The sequence below is a fragment of the Melospiza georgiana genome, chromosome 1 (genome assembly GCF_028018845.1).
Source record: "Melospiza georgiana isolate bMelGeo1 chromosome 1, bMelGeo1.pri, whole genome shotgun sequence".
Taxonomy (NCBI): Eukaryota; Metazoa; Chordata; class Aves; order Passeriformes; family Passerellidae; genus Melospiza; species Melospiza georgiana.
This window is the reverse complement of record NC_080430.1, coordinates 154,627,533-154,653,966: the sequence shown is the minus strand read 5'-3', so window position 1 is coordinate 154,653,966 and position 26,434 is coordinate 154,627,533. Positions and strand designations below refer to the sequence as shown.

The window sequence follows — 26,434 nt, the reverse complement described above, 5'->3', positions numbered from 1 at the left end:
GCCCCTCAGTGCCCCCTAAAGGACCCCAGACCCCCCAGACGCCCCCATACCCCCCTGAGCCCCCCCCCCCAGACCCCCCAGAGCCCCCTGAGGTCCCCCAGAGGCCTCCAGACCCCCCAGTGTCTCCCAGACCCCGAGCCTGAGCTCCCCCAGACCCTCCAGTGACCCCCAGGGACCCTTAGTGCCCCCCTAGACCCCCAAAGCCCCCCCAGCCATACCCGGGCCTTGCTGTCCCTGACGTCCAGCCAGTACTTGTGCAGTTTGACGATGTTGGGGTGATCCACCAGCACCAGCTGCTCAAACATGGTCTGGATCTTCTCCTGGGGGGCACAGGGGAGGGGTACAGGGCACAGGTGAGGGGCTGGCACAGGAAAGGGGGGCACAGGTGAGGGGCTGGGGGTACAGGGCACAGGTGAGGGGCACAGGTGAGGGGCACAGGTGAGGGGCTGGCATGGTCTGGATCTTCTCCTGGGGGCAGGGGAGGGGCACAGGGCACAGGTGAGGGGGGGCATGGGTGAGGGGGGCACAGGTGAGGGGGCCACAGGGCACAGGTGAGGAGCTGGCACAGGCAAGACAGATGAGGTGGAAGCTCCTGACACACAGAAGCTCCTGGCATGGGCAGGGCAGGTGAGGTGGGAGCTTCCGGGTGCACAGGGCACAGGTGAGGGGCTGGCATGGGCAACACAGATGAGGGGGGAGCTCCTGGCATGGGCAGGGCACCCCAAGCTCTGGGGATGCCCCAGGGCCTGGTCTGGGCTCTCTGGAAGCAGCCATGGATCCTGCTAGGCTGTGCCAGGCCATGCCATGCTGTGCTAGGGGACAGAGCTGTGCCAAGCTGTGCCAGGCCGTAGCAGGCTGAGCCAGGTTGTGCCAGGCCGTTCCAGGCTGTGCCAGGCCATACCAGGCCGTACCAGGCCGTGCCAGGGGGCAGAGTCCTGCCAGGCTGTTCCCGGCCATGCCAGGCTGTTCCAGGCCATTCCAGGCCATGCCAGGCTGTACCAGGCCATGCCAGGCTGTACCAGGCTGAGCCAGGCTGTGCCAGGCCATACCAGGCTGAGCCAGGCTGTGCCAGGACGTGCCAGGCCATGCCAGGCCGTGCTGGACTGTGACAGGCTGTCCCAGGCCATTCCAGGCCGTGCCAGGCCGTGCCAGGCCATGCCAGGCTGTTCCAGGCCGTGTCCTCACCTCGTGAGCTTTGAAGGCCTTCCTGTCAGTGAAGAGCAGCTCGTTCCACACCACCTCCACGCCCTCCTCGGTGTCCATGGCCAGGAAGGTGCTCTGGATGCCAGGCATGTTCCCCTGGTTCACCTGGGGGCACAGGGGGGGTCAGGCCAGGCTGGCACCACCTGCTGTGCAGGCACCCCCAAAAATACCAAATTTCTGTTCAGGAACGGCCTGATCAGGAACAGGCACCCCAAAAATACCAAATTTCTGTCCAGGAATGGCATGATCAGAAACAGACCCCAAAAATACCAAACTTCTGTTCAGGAACGGCCTGATCAGGAACAGACCCCAAAAATACCAAACTTTTCAGGAACGGCCTGATCAGGAACAGACCCCAAAAATGCCAAACTTCTGTTCAGGAATGACCTGATCCAGAACAGGCCCCAAAAATACCAAACTTCCATTCTCTTGGGGCTGGGAATGGCCTGATCAGGAACAGACCCCAAAAATACCAAATTTCTGTTCAGGCATGCCCTGGTCAGGGACAGACCCCAAAAATACCAAATTTCTGATCAGGAACAGACCCCAAAAATACCAAATTTCTGTTCAGGCATGCCCTGGTCAGGGACAGACCCCAAAAATACCAAATTTCTGATCAGGAGAACAGGCCCCAAAAATACCAAATTTCTGTTCAGGAACGGCCTGATCAGGAACAGGCCCCAAAAATACCAAATTTCTGCAATCACCTCTGTGTCACTGACAGAGCACTGAGCGCTCCCACAGTCACTGACAACGACACTTCCCGCAGCAAATGCACAAATAAATACATAAAAACATAAATAAAGACACAAAAAATACTAAATGGACCAGCAGGACCCCCCTGCAGTCACCTCCATGGCACTGGCACAGCACTGAGAGCTCCCACAGTCACTGACAGTGAACGCACAAATAAATGCACAAATAATTACATCAAAAATAATAAATGATCCAGCAGGAACCCCCTGGTTTGGGAGGTGCACTGTGAGCAGAGCTCACTGCAGTCACCTCTGTGCACAGCAAATGCACAAATAAATACATAAACAAATACATTAAAAGTGATAAATGGACTGGCAGGAACAGGAACCCCCTGGTTTTGGAGGTCTGAGCTCATTGCAGTCACCGCCCTGCACAGCAAATGCACAAATACATAAAAACACTAATAAATACACAAAAAATAATAAATGAACCAGTAGGAGGTGCACTGTGAGCAGAGCTCATTGCAGTCACCTCTGTGTCACTGACTGCTCCCACAATCACTGACACAGACACTTCCCACAGCAAATGCTCAAATAAAATAAAACAAACAAACAAACAAACAAATAAATAAAATTATAAATAAATAAATAAAGAAAATACATTAAAAATTATAAATGGACTGGCAGGAACACCCTGCTCTGGGAGGTGCACTATGAGCAGAGCTCATTGCAGTCACCTCTGTGTCACTACGAGTTCTCTCACAGTCACTGACACTGACACCTCCCACAGCAAATGCACAAATAAATACACAAAAAATAATAAATGAACCAGCAGGAGGTGCACTGTGAGCAGAGCTCACTGCAGTCACCTCTGTGTCACTGTGAGTGCTCCCACAGTCACTGACACCGACACCTCCCACAGCAAATGCACAAATAAATACATAAAAACATAAATAAATACATAAAAAATAATAAATGAACCAGCAGGAACAGGAGCCCCTGCTCTGGGAGGTGCACTGTGAGCAGAGCTCACTGCAATCACCTCTGTGTCACTGTGTTTCCACAGTCACTGACACCAACACTTCCCACAGCAAATGCACAAATAATAAATAAATATGTAAATAAATGCACAAAAAATAATAAATGAACCTGCAGGAACCCCCACTCTGTTAGGTGAACTGTGAGCAGAGCTCATTGCAATCACCTCTGTGTCACTGGCAGAGCACTGAGTGCTCCCACAATCACTGACATCCACACTTCCCATAGCAAATGCACAAATAAATACATAAATAAATATAAAAAAATAATAAATGGACTTGCAGAACCCCCTGGTTTGGGAGGTGCACTGTGAGCAGAGCTCACTGCAGTCACCTCTGTGTCACTGTGAGTGCTCCTAAAACCACTGACGCCGAGACTTCCCACAGCAAATGCACAAATAAACACATAAATAAATACATAAAAATTAATAAATGAACCTGCAGGAACCCTCTGCAATCACCTCCATGGCACTGGCAGAGCACTGAGTGCTCCCACAGTCACTGACACCAACACCTCCCACAGCAAATCCACAAATAAATACACAAATAATTACATCAAAAATAATAAATGAACAGCAGGAGCCCCCTGGTATGGGAGGTCAAGTGTGAGCAGAGCTCACTGCAGTCACCTCTGTGCACAGCAAATGCACAAATAAATACACAAATAAATACACAAAAAATTATAAATGAACCAGCAGGAACAGGAGCTCCCTGCGATCACCTCTGTGTCACTGGCAGAGCACTGAGTGCTCCCACAATCACTTCCCAAAGCAAATGCACAAATAAATACACAAAAACCAATAAATGAACCGGCAGGAACAGGAACCCTCTGCTCTGGGAGGTGCACGATGAGCACAGCTCATTGCAATCACCTCCGTGTCACCGACAGAGCACTGAGTGCTCCCACAGTCACTGACACCAACACTTCCCACAGCAAATGCACAAATAAATAAACAAATAAATACATAAAAAATGATAAATGAACAGGCAGAATCCCCTGCTTTGGGGCATGCACCGTGACCAGAGCTCATTGCAATCACCTGTGTGTCACTGACAGAGCACTGAGTGCTCCCACAGTCACTGACACCAACACCTCCCACAGCAAATGCACAAATAAATACACAAAAATAATCAATGAGCCAGCCTGAACCTGATTCCTGCCCAGGAACAACAGGGTCCCCATGCTCTTACAGCACTCCCTGCCACAGTCACTGATTTAGAAATGCAGCCTTTTTGGGGTGAAGGTCCCTGGAGAGGCTCTGGCTGGGAACTGGAGCTTGAGCCGATCTCCAGCCAGTGCTGTGGGCCAGGAGGCAGCAGCAGAAGTGTCAGGAACTCAGTGTCAGAACTCAGGAATTTCCTCTGAAGAGTTGGAACCCAGGAAATTCCTCTGACTGCCCTGAGACCCTGGCAGGGGGCTCAGAGACCTTGGCACCCAGTCAAAACTACCTGGGCCTTCGATTTTAACCCATGGAAACAATTACCAACTTTGTGTGAGGATTTACAAGCCACGAGGGTTCAAGCAGAACATTAGTGAATTTATCACAGGGAGAAAAAGTAGAATTTTAAAAGATTTTAGAAAAAGTTCAAAAAACTTCTTAAAGGAATCTAAGCATGTTCTGTCTTTCTCCTTCTTCTTAGCCTCCATCTCCTGCTGTGATGGTGGCATTTTTGGATTGCTTTAGTGTAGAGACAGACTGTCTAACATAAGTAAACGTATTAGAAAATTATTGTTAATAAAATACATATGGTTTTTAGTATAAAAAGATAACAGCGCCCTGAGGGCAGTCAGTGTGCCATGAAAAAATCTCAGCAAGTCAAAGGAAGCAAATGTATTAAAAAAGAGGAAATAACCTGGAGCTGGTGCTGAGCTGGCCCTGCGACTCCTCAGGGGTGTGGCAGGGACTGTGACAGTCCTGTCCCCAGCCCTGCACACCTGTCCCAGAGCTACCCACACCTGCACTGCCCAGGGAACATCAGGGCTGGGCAAATCAGAGAAAATCAGGGGTGGGGAAAGCAGAGAAATTCAGGTGTGAGGAAAGCCATAGAAAATCAGGCGTGGGCAAAGCAAAGCCACCACATCACCTGTGAGCGTCCTGAGGAGCCCCAGCACCTGTCCAGGAGCTTCCCATATTCAGGGGCCACAGATCCCCACCCCAGGGGCAGCTCTGCAGGTGTGACCTCCTCAGGGGTGACCTCCATAGGTGTCACCTCTGCAGGTGTGACCTCCGCAGGTGTGACCTCTGAAAGTGTGACCTCTGCAGGTGTGAACTCCGCAGGTGTCACCTCTGCAGGTGTCACTTCCTCAGGTGTCACTTTCACAGGTGTCACCTCCACAGGTGACCTCCTGCATGGACCCTTCTGCTCCCCAGACCAGCCACAGCCACCAGGACCCATCTCCAGTCCAGGTAAAACCCCCGAGGCACCTGGCTCAAACACCAGCCCACAACAGGCTCATGGTAGAAGCAGAGGTGCCCTCAAAGCATCCCAGCGACCCCAAAGCATCCCAGTGGGATTGGGACTGCAGCCCCCACCCACTCCTGCCCTTCCTGTGGGGCTGGGGGCACTCCAGGGGGGGGTCTGTGCACCCTAGGACTGATTCCAGTGCCAGGGGGCTCCTTCTGCCACTGGGGTTCATTCCATTGGCCAGGTTTAGGGTTCATCCCACTGGCCAGGTTTGAGGTTCATCCACTGGCCAGCTTTGGGGCTCATCCCACTGGCCGGGTTTGGGGTTCATCCACTGGCCAGGTTTGGGGTTCATCCACTGGCCATGTTTGGGGTTCATCCCACTGGCTGAGTTTGGCGTTCATGCCACTGCTGGGGTTCATCCCACTGCCTGGGTTCAGGGCTGGTCCTGCAGCCAGGGCTGGCCCCACTGCGGGGGTTCATGCCACCGGCCAGGTTTGGGGTTCATCCCACTGGCAGGGTTTGGGGTTCATCCACCGGCCAGGTTTGGGGTTCATCCCACTGCCTGGGTTTGGGGTTCATCTACTGCCCGGGTTCGGGGCTGATCCTGCAGCCAGGGCTGGGCCCCGCGGGGCTCGGGGCAGCCGTGGCGCCCAGCACTCCCGGCTCGTTAGCAGGGCACGCCCAGGCAGTTCACGGTTCATGTTGCAGCCACACAAAGCACCTCTGTTCCTCCTCCACCTCTGTTCCACCTCCCGCCCGGCACAGGCTCCGCTCAGAGCCCGGCAGGGACGGGAGAGACCCGGGCACAGCCTTCCCAGTGATCCCAGTGCTCCCAGGGACTCCAGTGCTTCCAGTAACTCCAGTGACCCCAGTGATCCCAGCGATTCCAGTGATCCCAATGACCCCAGAGATCCCAGTGCTCCCAGTAACTCCAGTGACCCCAGTGATCCCAGCGCACAGCCAGAGTGGGAACCGCAGAATTGTCTTGGAATCACAGTTTTGGATTGGGGGGACCTTAAAGCCTAGCTGGTCCTGGTCCCTCCCAGCTCCAAAAAAGCTCTTTCCGGGCCCGAGGGGCATCCTGGCGCTCAGGACTGGGGCAGGGGATCTGCTGGGATCTGGGATCTCAGCTCAAGCAGTGGGACCAGTGCCAGGATCTGCTGGGATCCAGGATCTCAGCCCCAGGAGCGGGATCAATGCTGGGATCTGCCGGGATCCAGGATCTCAACCTGAGCAGTGGGACCAGTGCCGGCATCTGCCGGGATCTCAACCCAAGCAGTGGGATGAGCTCCAGGAATGGGATAATCCCCAGGAATGGGATGAGCTCCAGGAGTGGGATGAATCCCAGGAATAAGATGAACCCCAGCAGTTGGACAAGCCCCAGCAAGGGGGTGAGCCCCAAACCTGAGCAGCGGATGAGCCCCAGCAGTGGGATGAGTCCCAGCAGTGGGATGAGTCCCAGCAGTGGGATCAGTGCCAGGATCTGCCAGGATCTGGGATCTCAGTAGGATGAACTCCCTGAGTGGGATGAGCCCCAGCAGTGGGACCAGTGCCAGGACCTGCCGGGATCCAGGAAGCTCTGGAACGTGTCAGGCCGGACCCTTCCCGGCTGCGTGCAGACACGAACGTGCTCCGCCTTGTGCCGAGTGAGAACAGAGCTGGTGATCATCACCAGCTGCTCCCGCTCTGAGCTCTGGCCCGGCCTCCATAAATAAATAAACAAGCGTGGCATTTTCCACACAGCCTGACGAAAGGCGGCGACGCAGGTCTCCAGGGTTTATGCCCTGTGGTTTATTCCCTGTGGTTTATCCCTAGGGTTTATTCCCCATGGTTCATCCCCTGTGGTTTATCCCCTGTGGTTCATCCCCCATGGCTTATCCCCATGGTTTATTCCCTGTGGTTCATCCCCCATGGTTTATCTGCCACGGTTTATCCCCATGACTTATCATTGTGGTGTATTCCCTGTGATTTATCCCTGTGATCAATCCCCAGTGCTTTATCTCCATGGTTTATCCCCGTGGTCTATCTCCAGTGGTTTATCCCCCATGGTTTATCCCCTGTGGTTCATTCCTCATGGTTCATTCCCCATGGTTTATCCCCAATGGTTTATCCCCATGGTTTATCCCCCTGGTTTATCCCCATGGTTCATTCCCTGTGGTCTATTCCCCGTGGTTTATCCCCGTGGTTTATCTCCCATGGTTCATCCCCGTGGTTTATCCCCGTGGTTTATCCCTGTGGTTCATCCCCGTGCTTTATCCCCCATGGTTTATCCCCGTGGTTTATCCCTGTGGTTTATCCCCTGGGGTTTAACCCCCGTGGCTTATCCACCACAGTTTATCCCCATGGTTTATCCCTGTGGTACATCCCCCGTGGTTTATCCCTGTGGTTGATCCCCAGTGGTTCATCCCCATGGTTTATCCCCCGTGGTTTATCCCACTCCCAGCAGCTCCGTGCGCTGCTCAGCGCCGTTCCGGGAGCGCTCCGCCGGTGCCCGGAGCGGCCGCTGGGGACGGGGCAGGGCCGGTTCAGCCCCGGTTCAGCAAAGATCGGGTTGCAGCTTCCAAGCAATCGCTCCCTCCTGAGCCTTTCTCGTCAGCGAGCGCTGAGCCAGGCCCGGGAACGGGCTCAGGGATGGAGCTCTGGGGCCGGGGGAGCAGCTGGGGGATGGGGATGGGGCTGAGCCAGGCCCGGGAACAGGCTCAGGGATGGAGCTCTGGGGCCGGGGGATGGGGCTGAGCCAGGCCCGGGAACGGCTCAGGACTGGAGCTCCGGGGCTGGGGGAGCAGCCGGGGGATGGGGCTGAGCCAGGCCCGGGAACGGGCTTGGGGCTGGAGCTCCGGGCCTGGGGCAGCAGCCAGGGGATGGGGCCAGGAACAACGAGGAGAGGAGGTTTTGCCCCCATGGCGGGGTCCCTTCCCACCTGGGGTCCCTTCCCTGCGAGGTCCCTTCCCACCTAAACCACTCCATGGTTCTCCCCTCACGGTGTGCAGCGATTGTCCCAGCCCTTTGTACCCCCACGGCATTTGGGATTTGGGGGAGCACGGGGCCAAAGGGTGAACGTGGCGTGCCTGGAAAAACCCTGCGCAGGAAATGCCAGCCCCATGTCCACCCTGCTGTCCCAGGACACGGGGACACCAGGAGTGTGTCCCGCTCCCGGTGGGACATGGAGACACCCGGGAGTGTGTCCAACTCCTGGTGGGACACAGGGACACCCGGGAGTGTCTCCCGCTCCTGGTGGGACAGGGGAACACCCGGGACTGTGTTCTGCTCCTGGTGGGACAGGGGGACACCTGGGAGTGTGTCCTGCTCCTGGTGGGACACCCTGGACTGTGTCTGGCTCCTGGTGGGACACAGGGACACCCCACAGGCAGCAGGGACAGGGGGAGCCCCCACAGAGGCTGCTGGCCCTGGGCCAACTGTGCCCCTAAATCTCATGTACCCTGGGCCACCCTTGTCCCCCAAACCCTGCATCCCCTGCCCTGACTGAGGCTGTCCCCGTCTGTGGCCCCAGGCAGGGCAGGCACGGCTGTTGCAACACAGAAACCGCTTCAGAAAACATGGGAAAGCAAAAACACCGAGCTGGGAGTGCTGAGGCCCCAGGCAGGGACACCTAAGCAACGTCCTGCACGTCCCCAAGGGTCAGGGACACCTGAGACCTGTCCTGCATGTCCCCAAGGGTCAGGGACACCTGAGCTGTGTCCTGCACGTCCCCAAGGGTCAGGGACACCTGAGCTGTGTCCTGCACGTCCCCAAGGGTCAGGGACACCTGAGACCTGTCCTGCATGTCCCCAAGGGTCAGGGACACCTGAGTTGTGTCCTGCACGTCCCCAAGGCTCAGGGACACCTGAGCTGTGTCCTGCACGTCCCCAAGGGTCAGGGACACCTGAGACCTGTCCTGCACATCCCCAAGGGTGAGGGACACCTGAGCCACGTCCTGCATGTCCCCGAGGGTCAGGGACACCTGAGACCTGTTTTGCACGTCCCCAAGGCTCAGGGACACCTGAGCCGTGTCCTGCACGTCCCCGAGGGTCAGGGACACCTGAGCCTGTTCCTGCACGTCCCCAAGGCTCAGGGACACCTGAGCTGTGTCCTACACGTCCCCGAGGGTCAGGGACACCTGAGCCGTGTCTTGCATGTCCCCGAGGGTCAGGGACACCTGAGACCTGTTTTGCACGTCCCCAAGGCTCAGGGACACCTGAGCCGTGTCCTGCATGTCCCCGAGGGTCAGGGACACCTGAGCCTGTTCCTGCACGTCCCCAAGGGTCACCTGAGCCATGAGCCATGTCCTGCACGTCCCCAAGGGCCAGGGACACCTGAGCTGTGTCCTGCACGTCCCCAAGGGCCAGGGACACCTGAGCTGTGTCCTGCACGTCCCCGAGGGTCAGGGATGGGGAGTGGCAGCACGGGCAGAGCCCGCGGGCCCCGGAGATGGGGGGGTCACCAACGCCCTGTGCCCTGCCCTGTAGAAGGGGCTAACAGCGGGCCTGTTAGCTAAAAGAGCGAGAAGAAGCCGAGAAGTAAGAAGAAGCTGATAAATAGCTCTCTCCAAAGCTGTAACCAAAGAGACCGAGAGAAGAAAGAAAAGAGAACCTTGCAGCTAGATGAAGTAGTTTTAGAAAGTTAAAGTCACTATAACTTTTCACCAATACTATTATGTTGACTTATTGTAGCCAATAGTTAGAGCAGAAAAAGCATAAACAATTAGAAAGTGTAAAAAAGTCAGCCATGTTCAATAATTAAGAGTTGCCAACTGAAACTGCTTGTAGTCTCTACTTTGTGTCGTGACTGCCTCGACAACGACACTGCCCGAGGGAAGTGTCACACCCCTGTCCCAGGTGACAGCATGCTCCAGGCTCCAGATCCTGCTCCAGGGCCCATCCAACACTGTGCCCAAGGGAAGGGGCTGTCACACCCCTGTCCCAGGCTCCCAGCTCCTGCTCCAAGGGCTCCATCCAACACCGTGCCTGGTGAGGGGCTGTCACACATCCTGTCCCAGGCTCCCAGCTCCTGCTCCAAGGGCTCCATCCAACACCGTGCCCATGGTAAGGGGCTGTCGCACCCCTGTCTTAGACTGGGAGAAAGCTCCAGGCTCCAGCTCCTGCTCCAGGCCCCATCCAACCCCAGAGTGGCACCTGCACCCCTCTGTGCCCAGCGAGGGCACCGGCAGCAGCGGCAGCAGCCCCAGGCCAGCACAGATGCCATCCCTCACTGGCAGTAGCCGTGCCCAGGGCTGGGCGCAGCTCAGCCCCGCGGCGGTGCCAAGGGATCCGTGGTGCCAGACAAACCTGTTCTGTCCCTGCCATCCTGTTACACAACCAGCAGGTGAGGGCAAGGCAGTGGACGGAAAATATTTGGATTCCAGTGAAGCATTTGATCTTGTCTGCCACGAAGCCGTGAGCTCAGCACGAACCCAGCCAGGCACAGGGGGCACAGGGGGGTACAGGGGGGCACAACCGTGTGCCCCTCAGGCACTGCTGCCCCCTCAGCCTCCATCCTGGGCCATGGAGAACCAGCAGAGCTGAGGCAGAGAGCAGCAGGGCTGCCCTGTCACCCAGGAGAAGCACCTGAAGCAAAGTAGAATTTTTCCAGAGTAGAAATCTATTTTAATCTAGGTGAAATGCACATTTTGAGTTAAATCTGTAGCTTGCTGTTTAGTCTGACTGCCTGGTCTCACAGAAAACCTGTGCTCAGAGAAACTGCTTCAGCTGAAGGACAAGAGATAAGGGGGAAGAAAAGAAGAAGCCAAAGCAAAGCAACCTGACTCAAGAGCTCTTTCTGATAAAGAATTCACAGCAAGTGTCACTCAAAATCAGTAGAATGAATATGTATGAACCTACTGTGAAATTGCATACATATGTATTTGAGAGAGAGATTTAAAATAATCTGAAGTTGTCAGAAGTACGCATGTCATTTTAAAATATGATTCCCACACGCGTCCAGGGCGGTAATAAACATACCAGCTTTACAACGGCACAAAAGTTGTGGAGTTTGTTTGTTTGTTTCCACAAATCACGCCCCAATGTGTGGCTGTGCCCAGGCCTGGAGAGAGGGCAGGGAAACTGAGTCAGGGACAGCCCAGCGGGGTGGGCAGTGCCAGAGCTGCCCCACCAGGGCAGGAGGGGCACCCACAGCACCCAGCCCTTCTCCAGGGACCCTCCCTGTGACAGAACCATCAAGGTCCGGGGTGCTGTGGGTGGGAAGGGACCTCAGAGGTCACCTCGTTTCACCCTGTCCTGTGAGGGACATCTCCCACCAGCCCAGGTCACCCCAAGCCCCATCCAGCATGGCCTTGGGCACGTCCAGGGATCTAGGGGCAGCCACAGCTGCTCTGGGAATTCCATTGCAACACCCCAACATCCTCATGGGGAAGAATTCCTTCCCAAAATCCCATCCATCCCAATATGTATCACTGCTCCCATTGCAACACCTCACCATCCTCATGGGGAGAAATTCCTTCCCAAAATCCCATCCCAAAATCCCATCCCGTATCCAGCACTGCTCCCATTGCACCACTCAGAGGGAAGAATTCCTTCCCAAAATCCCATCCATCCCAATATGTATCACTGCTCCCATTGCAACACCTCACCATCCTCATGGGCAGGAATTCCTTCCCAAATCCCATCACAGTACCTAACACTGCTCCCACTGCAACATCTCACCACCCTGACAGGGAGGAATTCCTTCCCAAAGTCCCATCCCAAATATAGCACTGCTCCCTCTGCAACACCTCACCACCCTCATGGGGAGGAATTCCTTCCCAAATGCCATCCCAAAATCCCATCCCAAATATAACACTGCTCCCATTCCAACACCCCACCACTCTGACAGGGAGGAATTCCTTCCCAAAATCTCATCCTTCTCTCATTCCAACACCTCACCACTCTCACAGGCAGGAATTCCTTCCCAAATTCCATCACAGTATCTAACACTGCTCCCACTGCAACATCTCACCACCTTGACAGGGAGGAATTCCTTCTCAAAAATCCCATCCCAAAATCCCATCCCATATCGAGCACTGCTCCCATTCCAACACCCCACCACCCTGACAGGGAGGAATCTCTTCCCCAATCCCATCCCATACCCAGCACTGCTTCCCGTGGGAGGGTTGGCAGCCCCTGCTTCCCTGTGTGCCCACGGCTGCCCTTCCCTGCTGCCCAGCAAACACTGCCCTCCCTGTTCTCGTCCCTGTTCTCCAGCAAGGGGACACCCGAGTACTTTTCCACTGGCCTGAGCAGAGCCAGGGCAGCTCCTGCAGGGGCAGCAGCAGCAGCAAGGTTGGCATTTCCTGCTGCTCCCTGCCCGTGCCAGCACAACTCCTGCAGGGGCAGCAGCAGCAGCAGGGACAGCAGGGTTGGTGTATGCCAGGACAGCTCCTGCAGGGCCAGCAGCAGCAGCAGGGTTGGCATTTCCTGCTGCTCCCTGCCCACACCAGGACAGCTCCTGCAGGGGCAGCCGCAGAAGGAGCAGCAGCAGCAGCAGGGACAGCAGGGTTGGTGTATGCCAGGACAGCTCCTGCAGGGGCAGCAGCAGCAGGGGCAGCAGCAGCAGGGGCAGTAGCAGGGTCAGCAGCAGGGCTGGCGTTTATTTCCTGGCTCCCTGCCCTCGCCTGCAGCCGGAGCCGGCAGCGATGTTTGCTTTACCCCCTGGCCCTGCTTGGCCCCAGAGGAGACATGAGCGTGGTGACACCTCAGCCCAGCCTGGGGAGGTGACACGAGCCTGGGGTCATGCCAGCACTGCCCTGGGAGGTGACACCACCCTGGGGTCACCCCATGGCAGCCCTGGGAGGGGGCACAGGCCTGGGCTCATGGACAAGAGCAGCCCAGGGAATCCTGCAGAGCTCCTGGACACACATCCCTGCTGGAAGGGCATCCCAGGGAGCTCCAGGACACACATCCCTGCTGGAAGGGCATCCCAGGGAGAGCTCCAGGACACACATCCCTGCTGGGAGAGCATCCCAGGGAGCTCCAGGACACACATCCCTGCTGGGAGAGCAGTCCTGCAGAGCTCCAGGACACACATCCCTGTTGGGAGAGCATCCCAGGGAGAGCTCCAGGACACACATCCCTGCTGGGAGAGCAGCCCTGCAGAGCTCCAGGACACACATCCCTGCTGGGAGGGCAGCCCTGCAGAGCTCCAGGACACACATCCCTGCTGGGAGAGCATCCCAGGGAGCTCCAGGACACACATCCCTGCTGGGAGAGCATCCCAGGGAGCTCCAGGACACACATCCCTGCTGGAAGGGCAGCCCAGGGAGCTCCAGGACACACATCCCTGCTGGAAGGGCAGCCCAGGGAGCTCCAGGACACACATCCCTGCTGGGAGAGCATCCCAGGGAGCTCCAGGACACACATCCCTGCTGGGAGAGCATCCCAGGGAGCTCCAGGACACACATCCCTGCTGGGAGAGCAGTCCTGCAGAGCTCCAGGACACACATCCCTGTTGGGAGAGCATCCCAGGGAGAGCTCCAGGACACACATCCCTGCTGGCAGAGCATCCCAGCCTGGCAGGCTCTGAGGGAGGAGCAGGGGCCAGCAGGAGCCAGCCCAGCTGGGAGGAACTCGCTCAGATTTCCATGTTCCTGCCCTGCTGAGCAGCTGAGCCCTGAGCAGAGCAGCTCCAGGAGAGGCAGGAACCCCTCAGAACCCCTCAGTGAGCAGTGCCAACCCCGCAGGAGCTCAGCCAGGTTTGCCATGCAGCCTGGATTGCCAAGCAAACTGTATTTGCCCTCTGGATGGCAGTTTTCTTCTGTTCAGTGGGCAGTTTTCCTTATCTCCTCCACAACCTGGGAGACACTTTCTGATAAGAGGCCATTGAATGTCCCTGCATGGCTGATAAGAGCTACAGCATCCCACTGGGAGATGTGAGGCCAGGGGAGAGCCGAGCATTCCCAACTGGATATAATGTGGAGATTCTGGAACACCAGCACGGCTTCTCCACTGGATTTCCCAGAGGAACAGCAGCTGCCTCTTCCACTGGATCTTCAGAGGAAGAGACTGCACCTTTCTACAGGATTCCTGGTCCAACAGAACCAGCCCTGACACTGCAGGAGGGCTGGGCCACAATTCCAATTGGAATTCTACAGGATCCCTGCTCCAACAGAACCATAGCTGGCACTCCAAAAAACTGCAGACACAATTCCAATGGGACTTCTATAGGATCTCTGCTCCAGCAGAACCACCCCTGACACTCCAGCAGCCACAATTCCAATTGGACTTTTACAGGATCCCTGACCCAGCAGAACCACATTTGACACTCCAAAACAACTGCAGCCACAATTCCAATGGGACTTCTATAGGATCCCTGCTCCAACAGAACCATAGCTGGCACTCCAAAAAACTGCAGCCACATCTCCAATTGAACTTCTACGGGATCCCTGATCCAACAGAACCACACCTGACACTCCAGCAGCCACAATTTCAATTGGATTTCTACAGGATCCCCGATCCAACAGCATTACACCTGCCACTGCAGGAGGGCTGCAGCCACAATTCCAATGGGACTACCACCAACACCCTCACCCACAGGGTGTCAACACCACCATGACTCTGTCAATGGTGTTCTAGTGTACTGCATTGTTTATCTTTTTGTTTTCTTCCCTATTAAAGAACTGTTATTCCTGTTCCCATATTTTTTGCCCAAGAGCCCCTAAAATTAAAAATTATAACAATTCAGGGGGGGGGAGGTTTTACATTCTCCATTTCAGGGGAGGCTCCTGCCTTCCTCAGCACACACCTGTGTGTTCAAACCCAGACAAACACTCAGGGCAGAGCTGAGCCGCATTCCAGGAGCTTCACCCAGCCCGGGACAGCCCTGCCCGGCACAGAACACGAACCAAACCCCCGGGACAGCCGAGGGCTCGGGTTACAGCACAGGAAACGCAGGAAGGGGCACGGAGGGGGCTGGAGCCGGCTGCAGCTAAAACAAACCCATCCCCCTGGGAAAGAGAGGGAAAGGGCCAAAAACCAGCGCGGATAAAGGCAGGAAAGGGAAAAAAACCAGGGAAAATGGCAGGAATTGTAACGCGGTGGGAGGGGGGAGCACAGAGGGGACGGGCTGAGAGCTGGGGGTAAAGGAGCTGCAGCCTGGAATCCCTGTGAAAAACAGGGATGGGATAAAGGAGCTGGAGCCTGGAATTCCTGTAAAAACAGGGATGGGATAAAGGAGCTGCAGCCTGGAATTGCTGTACAAAACAGGGATGGGATAAAGGAGTTGCAGCCTGGAATTCCTGTGAAAAACAGGGATGGGATAAAGGAGTTGCAGCCTGGAATATGTACAGGATTGAGGAGCTGCAGCCTGGAATTCCCATGGAGAAAATGAACAGGATTAAGGAGCTGCAGCCAGGCACTCCTTTCAGAGCACGGACGGGGATTGAGGAGCGTGTTCCTGCATGAAAAAACCACAATTCCTGCTCTGAATCCTCTCGGCAGGCTGACGTCAGCCCCTCCCCAGCAGCCAGAACAAGGCTCGGGATTGTTTCGGCCCGGGAGAGCTCCCCAAGGATTAAAGGCTCGGTGAAATGCAGAGCACGGCACGGCAAGAGCAGCCCTGGGGCTCCGTCCGTCCGTCCATCCATCCATCCATCCATCCATCCATCCATCCATCCATCCGTCCGTCCGTCCGTCCGTCATCCATCCATCATCCATCCATGGATCCATCCATCTGTCCATCCATCCATCCATCCATCCATCCATCATCCATCCATCCATCATCCATGGATCCATTCATCCATCATCCATCCATCCATCCATGGATCCATCCGTCCATCCATCATCCATCATCCATCCATCCGTCCGTCCATCCGTCCGTCATCCATCCATCCATCCATCAATCCATCCATCCATCAATCCATCCATCCATCAATCCATCCATCCATCATCCATGGATCCATCCATCCATCCATCCATCCATCCATCCATCCATCCATCCATCCATCCATCCATCCATCCCCCCTTCGCCCACGGAAGGTGATGGGAAGGGTTCCAAACCCGGCACAGCCCGGGCTTGATCCGTGCCAGACCCGTGCTGGGGACAGAGCTGCACTCTCTGCTCCCAGTAACATTTCTCCACTGGTGAGCTCTGGAATTCCATTTCCCTCTGGTTCACCCTCAGCTGGGGTGTCCCAGAACCCCCGTTCAGAGCACAGCCAGGGTGAAACCTTCACGGTCCTAAAGTCTTGAATATTAACCCTAAAGTCTTGGATATTAACCCTAAAGTCCTGGGTATTAGCCATAATTCTTGGATATTAACCCTAAAGTCTTGGATATTAGCCCAAATTCTTGAATATTAGCCCTAAACCCTTAGATGTCCTAAATTCTTGGATATTAACACTAAAGTCTTGGCTATTAACCCTAAACTCCTGGATATTAACCCTAGATTCTTGGCTACTAACCCTAAAGTTCTGGATATGGCTATTAAGCATAAAATCTTGGATATTAACCCTAAAGTCCTGAATATTAGCTGAAATTCTTGGATATCAACCCTGAAGTCTTGGCTATTAACCCTAAAGTCCTAAACCCTATTAGCCCTAAATTCTTAGATAGCATCCTAAATTATTGGCTATTAACTCTAAATTCATGGATATCATCCTAACTTCTTGGCTATTAACCCTAAAGTCCTGGATATTACCCAAAATTCTTGGATACTACCCCTAAATTATTGGCTATTAGGCCTAAATTCTTGAATATCACCCTAAATTCTTGGATATTAACCCTAAATTTTTGGATATCATCCTGAATTCTTGGATATTGACCCTAAATTCATGTACATGAATTCTTGGATATTACCCCTAAATTCTTAGATACCATTCTAAATTCTTGGATATTAACGCTAAATTCTTAGATACCATCCTAAATTCATGGATATTGCCCCTAAATTTATAGATATCACCCCTACATTCTCGGCTATTAACCCAAAACTCTTGGCAGCTCCCCTGCGAGATGAGCTGAGCTGGGCAGGGTCACCCCAAACTTGCCCTGCAAGGTTCCCCCGGGGTAAACAGAAACCAGGGATGGGAGGAGGAGGCAGGGATGGCAGCAGAGGAAGGAACCAAGCCCTGCAGCTGATTCCCCTGTGCTGGAAAGGCTCCTTATAGCTCCTCACATCTCCTCACAGCTCCTCACGGCTCCCTGGGGACAGCTGGCAGCAGAGCAGCTTTCAAAAATAACCCCGTGGCAGGAATTGCAGGGCTGGAGCCTTCCCAAAGCCTTCCCCAGCGTGGAACCGGGATCTGCTGCCAAGTGCAACCTCATCCATGCCTAAAAATGGGAACCCCCGCACTGCCGGGATTCCAGCCCTGCCTCCCTCCCTCCCAGCGCTGCTTTTCCATGCTTTGTTTTCCTTTTCCCACCCCGAACCTCCCCCCTGCCTCTGGCTGGTTTTTAACAGCATTTTATGTTCATTAAACGCTGCCTCAGCGTTTCTGCCCCGGGTTTTCTGCTGCTGGTTTCTCTTTTTCCCTCCTCTCACCCTCCTGGAGGAGTCAGAGCTCAGAGCTGGGGAGCCCCAGGATGGTTTGGGTGGGGAGGGGTCTGCAACACCCCCAGTGCCACCCTGTGACATGGCAGGGACACGTTCCATGGGCAGGGACACCTTCCATGGGCAGGGAAACCTTCCATGGACCAGGGACACCTTCCATGGACCAGGGACAACTTCCATGGGACCAGGGACAACTTCCATGGACCAGGGACACCTTCCATGGGCAGGGACACCTTCCATGGGACCAGGGACACCTTCCATGGGATCAGGGACACCTTCCATAGAGTCGCAGACATTTTTTCACAGAAATCCTTTCTTTCAGATTTCTGCATTTTCTGGGAAGCTGAGGGCCCCCAGAAAGAGAATGTAAATGATTGTTATCAGCTGCTGTGAAATGCAGTGGGATGCACCTTGATTGGCTCATGTTCCCATGTTTATAATTAAAGGCCAATCACAGGAGCAAGCTGGGGACAGAGTCCCTGCACACAACTTTGTTATAGATTCTTTCTTTCTATTCTTAGCTTAGGAAGCCTCTGCAACTTCTCTCTCTTTATTCTATTTAGTATAGTCATAATGTATTATATATCATATATCAATAAATCCAGCCTTCTGATCAAGAAACAAGATTCTCATCACTCTCTCACCTCCAGCGACCCACTCAGGACGCTGTAATACCATAGTGCCAGGGACACCTTCCATGGGACCAGGGACACCTTCCATGGCCAGAGACACCTTCCATGGGACCAGGGACAGCCACAGTCACCTTCTATGGGACCAGGGAAACCTTCCATGGGACCAGGGACACCTTCCATAGTGCCAGGGACACCCTCCATGGGTAGGGACACCTTCCATGGCCAGGGACACCTTCCATGGGACCAGGGACACCTTCCATGGGACCAGGGACACCTTCCATGGGACCAGGGACACCTCCCACTGTCCAGGTTCCTCCAAACCCCAGTGTCCAGCCTGGCCTGGAAAACCTGCAGGGATCCAGGGGCAGCCTCAGCTGCTCTGGGAATCCCATCCCAGCCCCTCCCCACCCTGCCAGGGAACAATTCCTCGTTCCCAATCTCCCATCCAGCCCTGCCCTCTGGCACTGGGAGCCATTCCTTGTGTCCTCTCCCTCTCCCTCCTGTCCCCAGTCCCTCTCCAGCTCTCCTGGAGGCCCTTCAGGCCCTGTAAGGGCTCCAGGATCTCCCCAGAGCTCAGTTTTTCCCTTGAACCCCCCAGATGTGCACCCCACAGGATTTGGTGCTGAAAATCAGAAGCCCATCCCATCCCGGTCCCTCTGGGTGCCCCATCCCTTCCCTCACTCTACCCCAAGCCTATTAACCCTATTACCCTAAATTTTTTTATATCATCCTGAATTCTTGGATATTAAACCTAAATTTTCGGATATAATCTAAATTCTCTGATATTAACCCTAATTTCTCAGATATCATCCTGAATTCTTGAATATTAACCCCAAATTCTTAGATGTCATCTTGAATTCTTTGCTATTAACCCTAAATTTTTTGATATCATCCTGAATTCTTGGATATTAACCCTAAATTCTTGGAAATTAACCCTAAAATCCCAAAGCAAATCCCACACTGAAGCAGCAGCAGAACCACGAGCAGGGGCCAGTTCCAGGCTGACTCAGAGGAATAAATCACAGGAACAATTTTAAATTTCCATCCATGAGCCCCATCTGAGCACTCCCACCCCAGGGAAGGGCTGCAGGAGCCCAGACCTGTCCAGAGCAGCCCCAGAGGGGCAGAACTGACAGGTGGGGATGGGGAGGGGGTGGAAATCACAGCCTGAGCCCAGGAAACGGGACAGACAGACAGACAGACAGATGTGGTGGGAGCAGCAAACTCCTGCTGGTCACAGCCCCCTTTCCCGGGCAAACTGGGGGTTTGGGACCCCAAAGCAGCAGGGATAAACCAGACTGATAAACCAGGCTCACCACAGCCCTGCCCACACCAACAGAGGCACAAAACCTCCCAGAAAAAGCAGAAAGCCAAGTTTATTCTCCCTTCTGCTCATAATCTCCAGGGTGGGTGGGAAAAGCAAAGGAGGTCACGGAGGCAAGGCTGAGGGAGCCCCGGTACTCCCAGGTGTGCCAGCAGCAGTTCCCAACCAGCAGCTGTAGGATATGGTAGGGATAATTCATGCTATTAATGTATAAAATATTGTAAAATCCAAACTATGTCTTTTGACCATCCTGGCCGGGAGCAGTGTCTTATTCATATACATCCAGTTCCCAGACTTTGTTGAGATAACATCGGGATTTTTAACGTAAGAATAGCGGCTTCCAGGCCGATAATCGTTGGTTTACCGAGTTGTCGGGTCCACTTTGGAAAGGATTATTGCCCTGATGATAACATCTGTCGAGATAACCAACGGTGCCATCCTGATCCATGTGAATACAAGGCTTCTCCGGTGTCGACTGACAACATCGAGACATCTGGACTGGACCTTTGTCCAGCTCTGCACATGGAAATCAACAACGATGCATGTGAAGAGACACAAAGAACATTCGGTCATCTCTGCCTCGGGCAGAATAAACTGCATAAAACCTCGCTGCAAGAAGCAGCATTTGTGAACTGGAGACACTCTGACACTCGGGGTCAGGTCCGTGTTCACCCGGTGCTGACCCCGGGCTCGACGCTGACTCTTTTGCTGTGGTGGTTTCCAAGACCGAACTTCAGTCTCGCAGACAAATTAATAAATCTTTGCTAAATTTTTGAAAATTTCGATCATTTATAACAGCGGGAAAAGCAAAGAGGTCATGGATCAAGGCTGAGGGAGCCCCGGTGCTCCCAGGTGGGAAATGGTGTGGTAGCAGCAGTTCCCAACCAGCAGCAGAGCTCTGACAGGGGCAGGGCAGGGCTGGGACACTGCCAGGGACACGGGGCTGCTCCCCTGTCATGGGTGTTCACAGGGGTCCCAGGATGAGGAAAGGGACGAGGATCTGACTCCATGTTTCAGAAGGCTGATTTATTATTTTATGGTATATATTATATTAAACTATACTAAAAGAATAGAAGGAAAGGTTTCATCAGAAGGCCAGCTAAGAATAGAATATTAAAGAATGATAACAAAAGCTTGTGGCTCAGAGAGAGAGTCCGAGCCAGCTGACTGTGATTGGCCATTAATTAGAAACAACCACATGAGACCAATCCCAGCTGCACCTGTTGCATTCCACAGCGGCAGATAATCATTGTTTACATTTTGTTCCTGAGGCCTTTCAGCTTCTCAGGAGAAAAAAACCCTAAGGAAAGGATTTTCCATAAAAGTTGTCTGTGACACTCCACCACCACCCCAAGCTCTGCCCACCGGGACCCCGATGGCCCTGCCCTCCAAACCCCAGCTCTGAGGGTCCCACACAGGGCTGGACCCCCCCGGAAACTGATTGGGGAAATAAATAATGGCAGTGGGGCTCCAGCAGGAGCTCCCTGTGGGGACAAAGCCCAGCAGAGCCGAGGGTGGATCTGCAGCGTCCGACTCCTTCCTGCAGGTCACAAACATCTGGGAGCCTGCACAAACACCTGGGAGCCTGCACACAAACACCTGGGAATCTGCACAAACACCTGGAAATGTGCACAAACACCTGTGAACCTGCACAATCAAACAATCTGGGAATTTGTACAAGCATCTGTGAATCTGCACAAAGAAAGATCTGGGAATCTGCACAAACAAACATCTGGGAACCTGCACAAACACCTGGGAACCTGCACAAACACCTGGGAACCTGCACAAACAAACATCTGGGAACCTGCACAAACATCTGGGAACCTGCACAAACACATGGGAACCTGCACAAACATCTGGGAATCACACAAACACCTGGGAATCTGCACAATCAAACACCTGGGAATTTGCACAAACACCTGGGAACCTGCACAAACAAACACCTGGGCATCTGCACAAACATCCGTGAACCTGCACAAACACCTGGGTATCTGCACAAACACCAGCACAAACTTCCTCCAGCCGGCAATCAGGAGCATTCCTGCTGCTCTAGCTCTCCTGGAGCAGCCGTGCTGCCCAGGGAAGGCCAGCCCACCCTTCCCTGCTCCAGCTGGAAAATCCCCGGGGATGGAGAGCACCGGAACCCAAAGCACTTTGTGGAGATGGCTCTGGGGGTTCCCACCTGTCCCACATCTGCACAGGAGGAGGAACCCCCCCTGGGCCAGGTCTGGGCATGGCAGCGCCGCTCCAGAAAGGTCCTGCATAAATCAGCATGGAAATCCTCAATAAACATCACCATGAAACATCACTGTTTGGCATTGAAATCCTCACCATTAAACACTACTGGTTGTATGGCATTGAAATCCTCATTAAACATCACTGGCATTGAAATCCTCACCAATAAATGTCACTGTTTGGCATTGAAACCCGCACCATTAAACATCACTGGCATTGAAATCCTCAGCAATAAATGCCAAAATGTTTGCTTGGCATTGAGATCCTCACCATTAAATATCACTTTGGCATTGAAATCTTCACCATTAAATATCACTATTTGTTTTGGTACTGAAATTCTCAGCATAAAACATCACTGCTATTGAAATCCTCACCATGAAAGATCGCTGTTCGGCATTGAAATCCTCACCATTAAACATCCCTGGCACTGAAACTCTCACCATGAAACACCACTGGCATTGAAATCCTCACCATTAACATTGAAATCCTCACCAATAAATGTCACTGTCCGGCAATGAAATACTCACCACTAAACACCACTGACATTGAAATCCTCACCAATAAACATGTCTGTTTGGCACTGAAATCCTCACCATGAAACATCACTGTTTGTTTGGCATTGAAATCCTCACCATTAAACACGGCTTGCAGTGAAATTCTCACCAGTAAATGTCACTGTTTGGCATTGAAATCCTCACCATGAAACTTCAATGGCATTGAAATCCTCACCATTAAATATCAATGGCATTGAAATCCTCACGATAAAACACCACAGGCATTGAAATCCTCACCAATAAACACCACTGACAATGAAATCCTCACCAATAAACATCAATGGCATTGAAATCCTCACCAATAAACACCACTGGCATTGAAATCCTCACCTTTACCCATCGCTGTTTGGCCAGAACAGACTGAAGGAATTTCCACAATATCCCTGCTAAACCTCCCCTGGCCCAGCCTGAGGCCGTTCCCTCTCCTCCTGTCCCTGTTCCTGGGATCAGATCCCAAATCCCCCCGGCTGTGCCCTCCTGGCAGGAGCTGTGCAGAGCCACAAGGTCCCCCCTGAGCCTCCTTTGCTCCAGGCTGAGCCCCTGCCCAGCTCCTCCAGACCTTCCCAGCTCCATTCCTGCCCCTGAACTCTCTCCAGCTCCTCGATATTCTCCATTTCACGAGGGTCGGGGTCAAGCCCTCGGTGTGGGGAAGGCGTTTTACAGAGAGGAGGAGGGAGCAGGAGCAGGGGAAGGGGGTGTGGAAGCGCCTGGCAGTGCTGAGGGATAGAGCAGCTGATCAGCCAGGAGGAGTTATCAACCAGGAGTGATCAGCCAGGAGCAGGGATCGGCCCCAGCAGCAGGGATCAGCCCCAGGAGCAGGGATCAGGAGCAGGGATCAGCCCCAGGGGCAGGGGATCAGCCCCAGGGGCATGGATCAGCCCCAGGGGCAGGGATCAGCCCCAGGAATCAGCCCCAGGGGCAGGGATCGGCCCCAGGAGCAGGGATCAGGGATCAGCCCCAGGAACAGGGATCAGCCCCAGGAGCAGGGATCAGGAGCAGGGATCAGCCCCAGGGCAGGGATCAGGAGCAGGGATCAGCCCAAGGAGCAGGGATCAGCCCCAGGGGCAGGGATCAGCCCCCGGAGCAAGGGATCAGCCCCCGGAGCAAGGGATCAGCCCCATGGATCAGCCCCAGGGATCAGTCAGGAGCAGGGATCAGGAGCAGGGATCAGCCCCAGGGATCAGGGATCAGCCCCAGGGATCAGCCAGGAGGAGTGGAGATATCAGCCAGGAGCAGGGATCAGTAGCTCAGCAAAGCCCAGCCTGGGAATTCAGGCCGGGAGATGCAGCCCTGGGCTGAGCGCTGAGGCCGGGTCCTTACCCGGGGCAGGAGAGATAAGGGGCAGATAAAGGGTTTGGCCCTGGGGACAGGGGTGATAAGGGGCAGATACAGGGTCCGGCCTTGGAGACAGGGGAGATAACGGGCAGATAAAAGGTCTGGCCTCGGGGACAGGGGAGTTAAGGGGCAGATAAAGGGTTCGGCCTTGGATGGGCCTTTCCCCTCCGGGCTCCGGCAGTGCCTGTGGTCTGTCTGTCCCCCAGCAGAGTGTCTGTCCCCCAGCCCCGTGTCCATCTCTCAGCCCAGCGTCTGTCCCCTAGCCCCGTGTCTGTCCCCCAGCCCCGTGCCCATCATCCAGCCCCTGCCTGGGGCCAGGATTCACCTCCGGCTCTGCTCCCTGTTTTGGGGGCCCCGACAGGCACAGGGTGGCTCCAGCCCCATTTTTGGGAGTCACTCCTGGTCCTGCAGCCTGGCACAGGAAGATGAGCTGAGCCGCTCTCTGGAGAGGAGGAACGGCGCTCTCCAGCCCCGGGGTGGGCTCTGAGGGCAGCCCCGACCCAGCACCGGTGACCGGCTCGTCCCCGCTCCCGCAGGAGCTCCGGGGTCACCGTGCTGCCACCTGCGGGGCTGGCACCGGGCACAGCTCCGGGACCCACACCAGCAGAACCCTCCGGTAGCCTCCAGCGGCCCCGCAGGGCGGTCACCGGCTGCCCAGCACGGCCGGTCCCACCGGAACCGGGGCCGCGGGACGGGCCTGGACTGACCCGGGGCTCTCCACACCGGGCACGGCGAGCCCAGCTCCGGGGCCTCACACAGCGAGCCCGGCATCCGGAACCCGGCACCGGGACACGGCGAGCCCAGCTCGGCCTCCGGTACCGGGACACGGTGAGCCCGACTCCTGCCCCAGACACCCCAGAGCGGGGCACGGTGAAACGCGAGCCCTTGCAGCCCGCACCAGGGCACGGGGGGATCGGCTCCCCACGGCAGGCACGGCGAGATCGGCTCCCTGGGCACCGTGAGATCGGCTCCCTGCACATCTGGGCACCGTGAGATCGGGTCCCTGCACATCTGGGCACCGTGAGATCGGCTCCCCGCACCGGCACAACCCGCACGGCGGGCTCGGCTTCCAACACACCGAGACACGGCGGGATCGGCTTCCAAAACCGGTACAGCCCGCACCCAGACACGGCGGGCTCCGCTTTCCACACCGAGACACGGCGGGCTCGGCTCCTCATACCGAGACACGAATCGCTGTGGCATGGCGAGCTCGGCTTTCCTCACCGGCACAGCCCGAGTCGGGCATGACCGAGCTCGGCTCCCCGCTCCTCCGGCTGTCCCCGGGGACTCGCTCCCCGCATCGCCCTCCGGCCGCGGCCCTCGCCGTGCCCCGCACAGCCCGGTGGCCCCATCCCCATCCCCGGCACCCCCGTCCCCTCCCCGGCCTCCCCCCGCCCGGCGTTCCGCGGTCCCACCTGCTCGCGGCGCTTCTGCCAGCGGCCGCAGGGACTCTCCTCCAGCACCTCGCTCTCCTCCTCGCTCTCCTCCTCCTTCTCCTGCGCCAGCCGCGCGTCCGGCTCGGGCACGGCCATCCCCGCCGCGATCCGCGCCCTGCGGGCTGTGCCGGGCTGTGCTGGGCTCTAGTCCGACCCGATCCGCTTAGATCCGATCCAATCCGACCCGAACCGATCCACTCTGAACCACCTCGAGCCGAGCTGATGCGCGCCGAAGCGAACCGAACGGAACCAAGCCGAAGGGGGCGAACCGGGGGCGAACCGGAGCCGAGCCGAGCGGCACCGCAGCGCCCCGAGCCCCGCCGCGCTCCGCCGGTGCCGTGCGGGGCCGGCCCGGGCTCGTCCCGCCCCGCTCCGGACGTGCGGCCGCGCACGCCCCGCCCCGCCGGGAGGGGCTCCCGCACCGCTGGCAGCAGCTCCCGCACCGCCGGCACCCCCGGCAGCGGCTCCGGCATCCCCGGAGGGGCTCCCGCACCCCCGATAGTCCCCGCGCCCCGCACCGGGCTCGACCCGCCCCGGGGCCGTCCGGTTCGTGTCCGTGTCCTGCCCCGCCAGCAGCCGCCGGTTGCCCCCTTCCGGGGCCCGGGGCTCGTCCCCACCCTCGGAGACCCGTTCCCGTTCCCATCCTACCCTCGGACCCCGTTCCCGTTCCCCCCTCGGACCCCGTTCCCGTCCCCCCCCGTCGGAGCCCCGTTCCCTTTCCCGTCCCACCCTCGGACTCCCGTTCCCCATCTCGGAGCCCCGTTCCCGTTTCCCCCTCGCAGCCCCGTTCCCGTCCCGTGCCCCTGGGGCTGCCTTGCCCGGGCTCCCCCCGGCGCTGCCCCCATCTCGGGGGTCCCTCCGTGCCAGGGCCCCTTCCCGAGCCGCTCCCGCTCCGCTACCGGGGGCTCTGCGGGACCCCGGGCACCCAGAGCTCCGCGCCAGCCCCCACCCGGCGCCCAGCAGATGTTTTCGTTCCACCGGGAACTCTCTGGCTCGTTAGATTTTTTTTGTTTGTTTGTTTGTTTTTTTCTTTTTCTGGCCGTCTCCAGTTACTTTTAGCCCTCGTCCCACCCTCTTTCCGCGCTGCCCTGGCGCCGGGC

General features: G+C 56.0%; 1 protein-coding gene across 2 annotated transcripts in view; it reads right to left on the bottom strand.

Moving 5' to 3' along the window:
- The window catches only part of NRBP2 (nuclear receptor binding protein 2), a 40,440-nt gene extending 14,847 nt beyond the window's left edge, over positions 1–25,593 (bottom strand). For both annotated transcript variants that reach the window (XR_009115356.1, XM_058037066.1), the window contains exons 1-3: positions 25,314–25,593; positions 1,186–1,308; positions 219–320 (exon numbers count right to left, since the gene is read on the bottom strand). Coding sequence is in view for 1 of the 2 variants with exons in the window: in XM_058037066.1 (XP_057893049.1) it covers positions 219–320; positions 1,186–1,308; positions 25,314–25,430 (342 nt within the window). In the remaining variant the exon portion in view is untranslated. The remainder of the gene's footprint in view (positions 1–218; positions 321–1,185; positions 1,309–25,313) is intronic.
- Between the last annotated feature and the right edge of the window lie 841 nt (positions 25,594–26,434).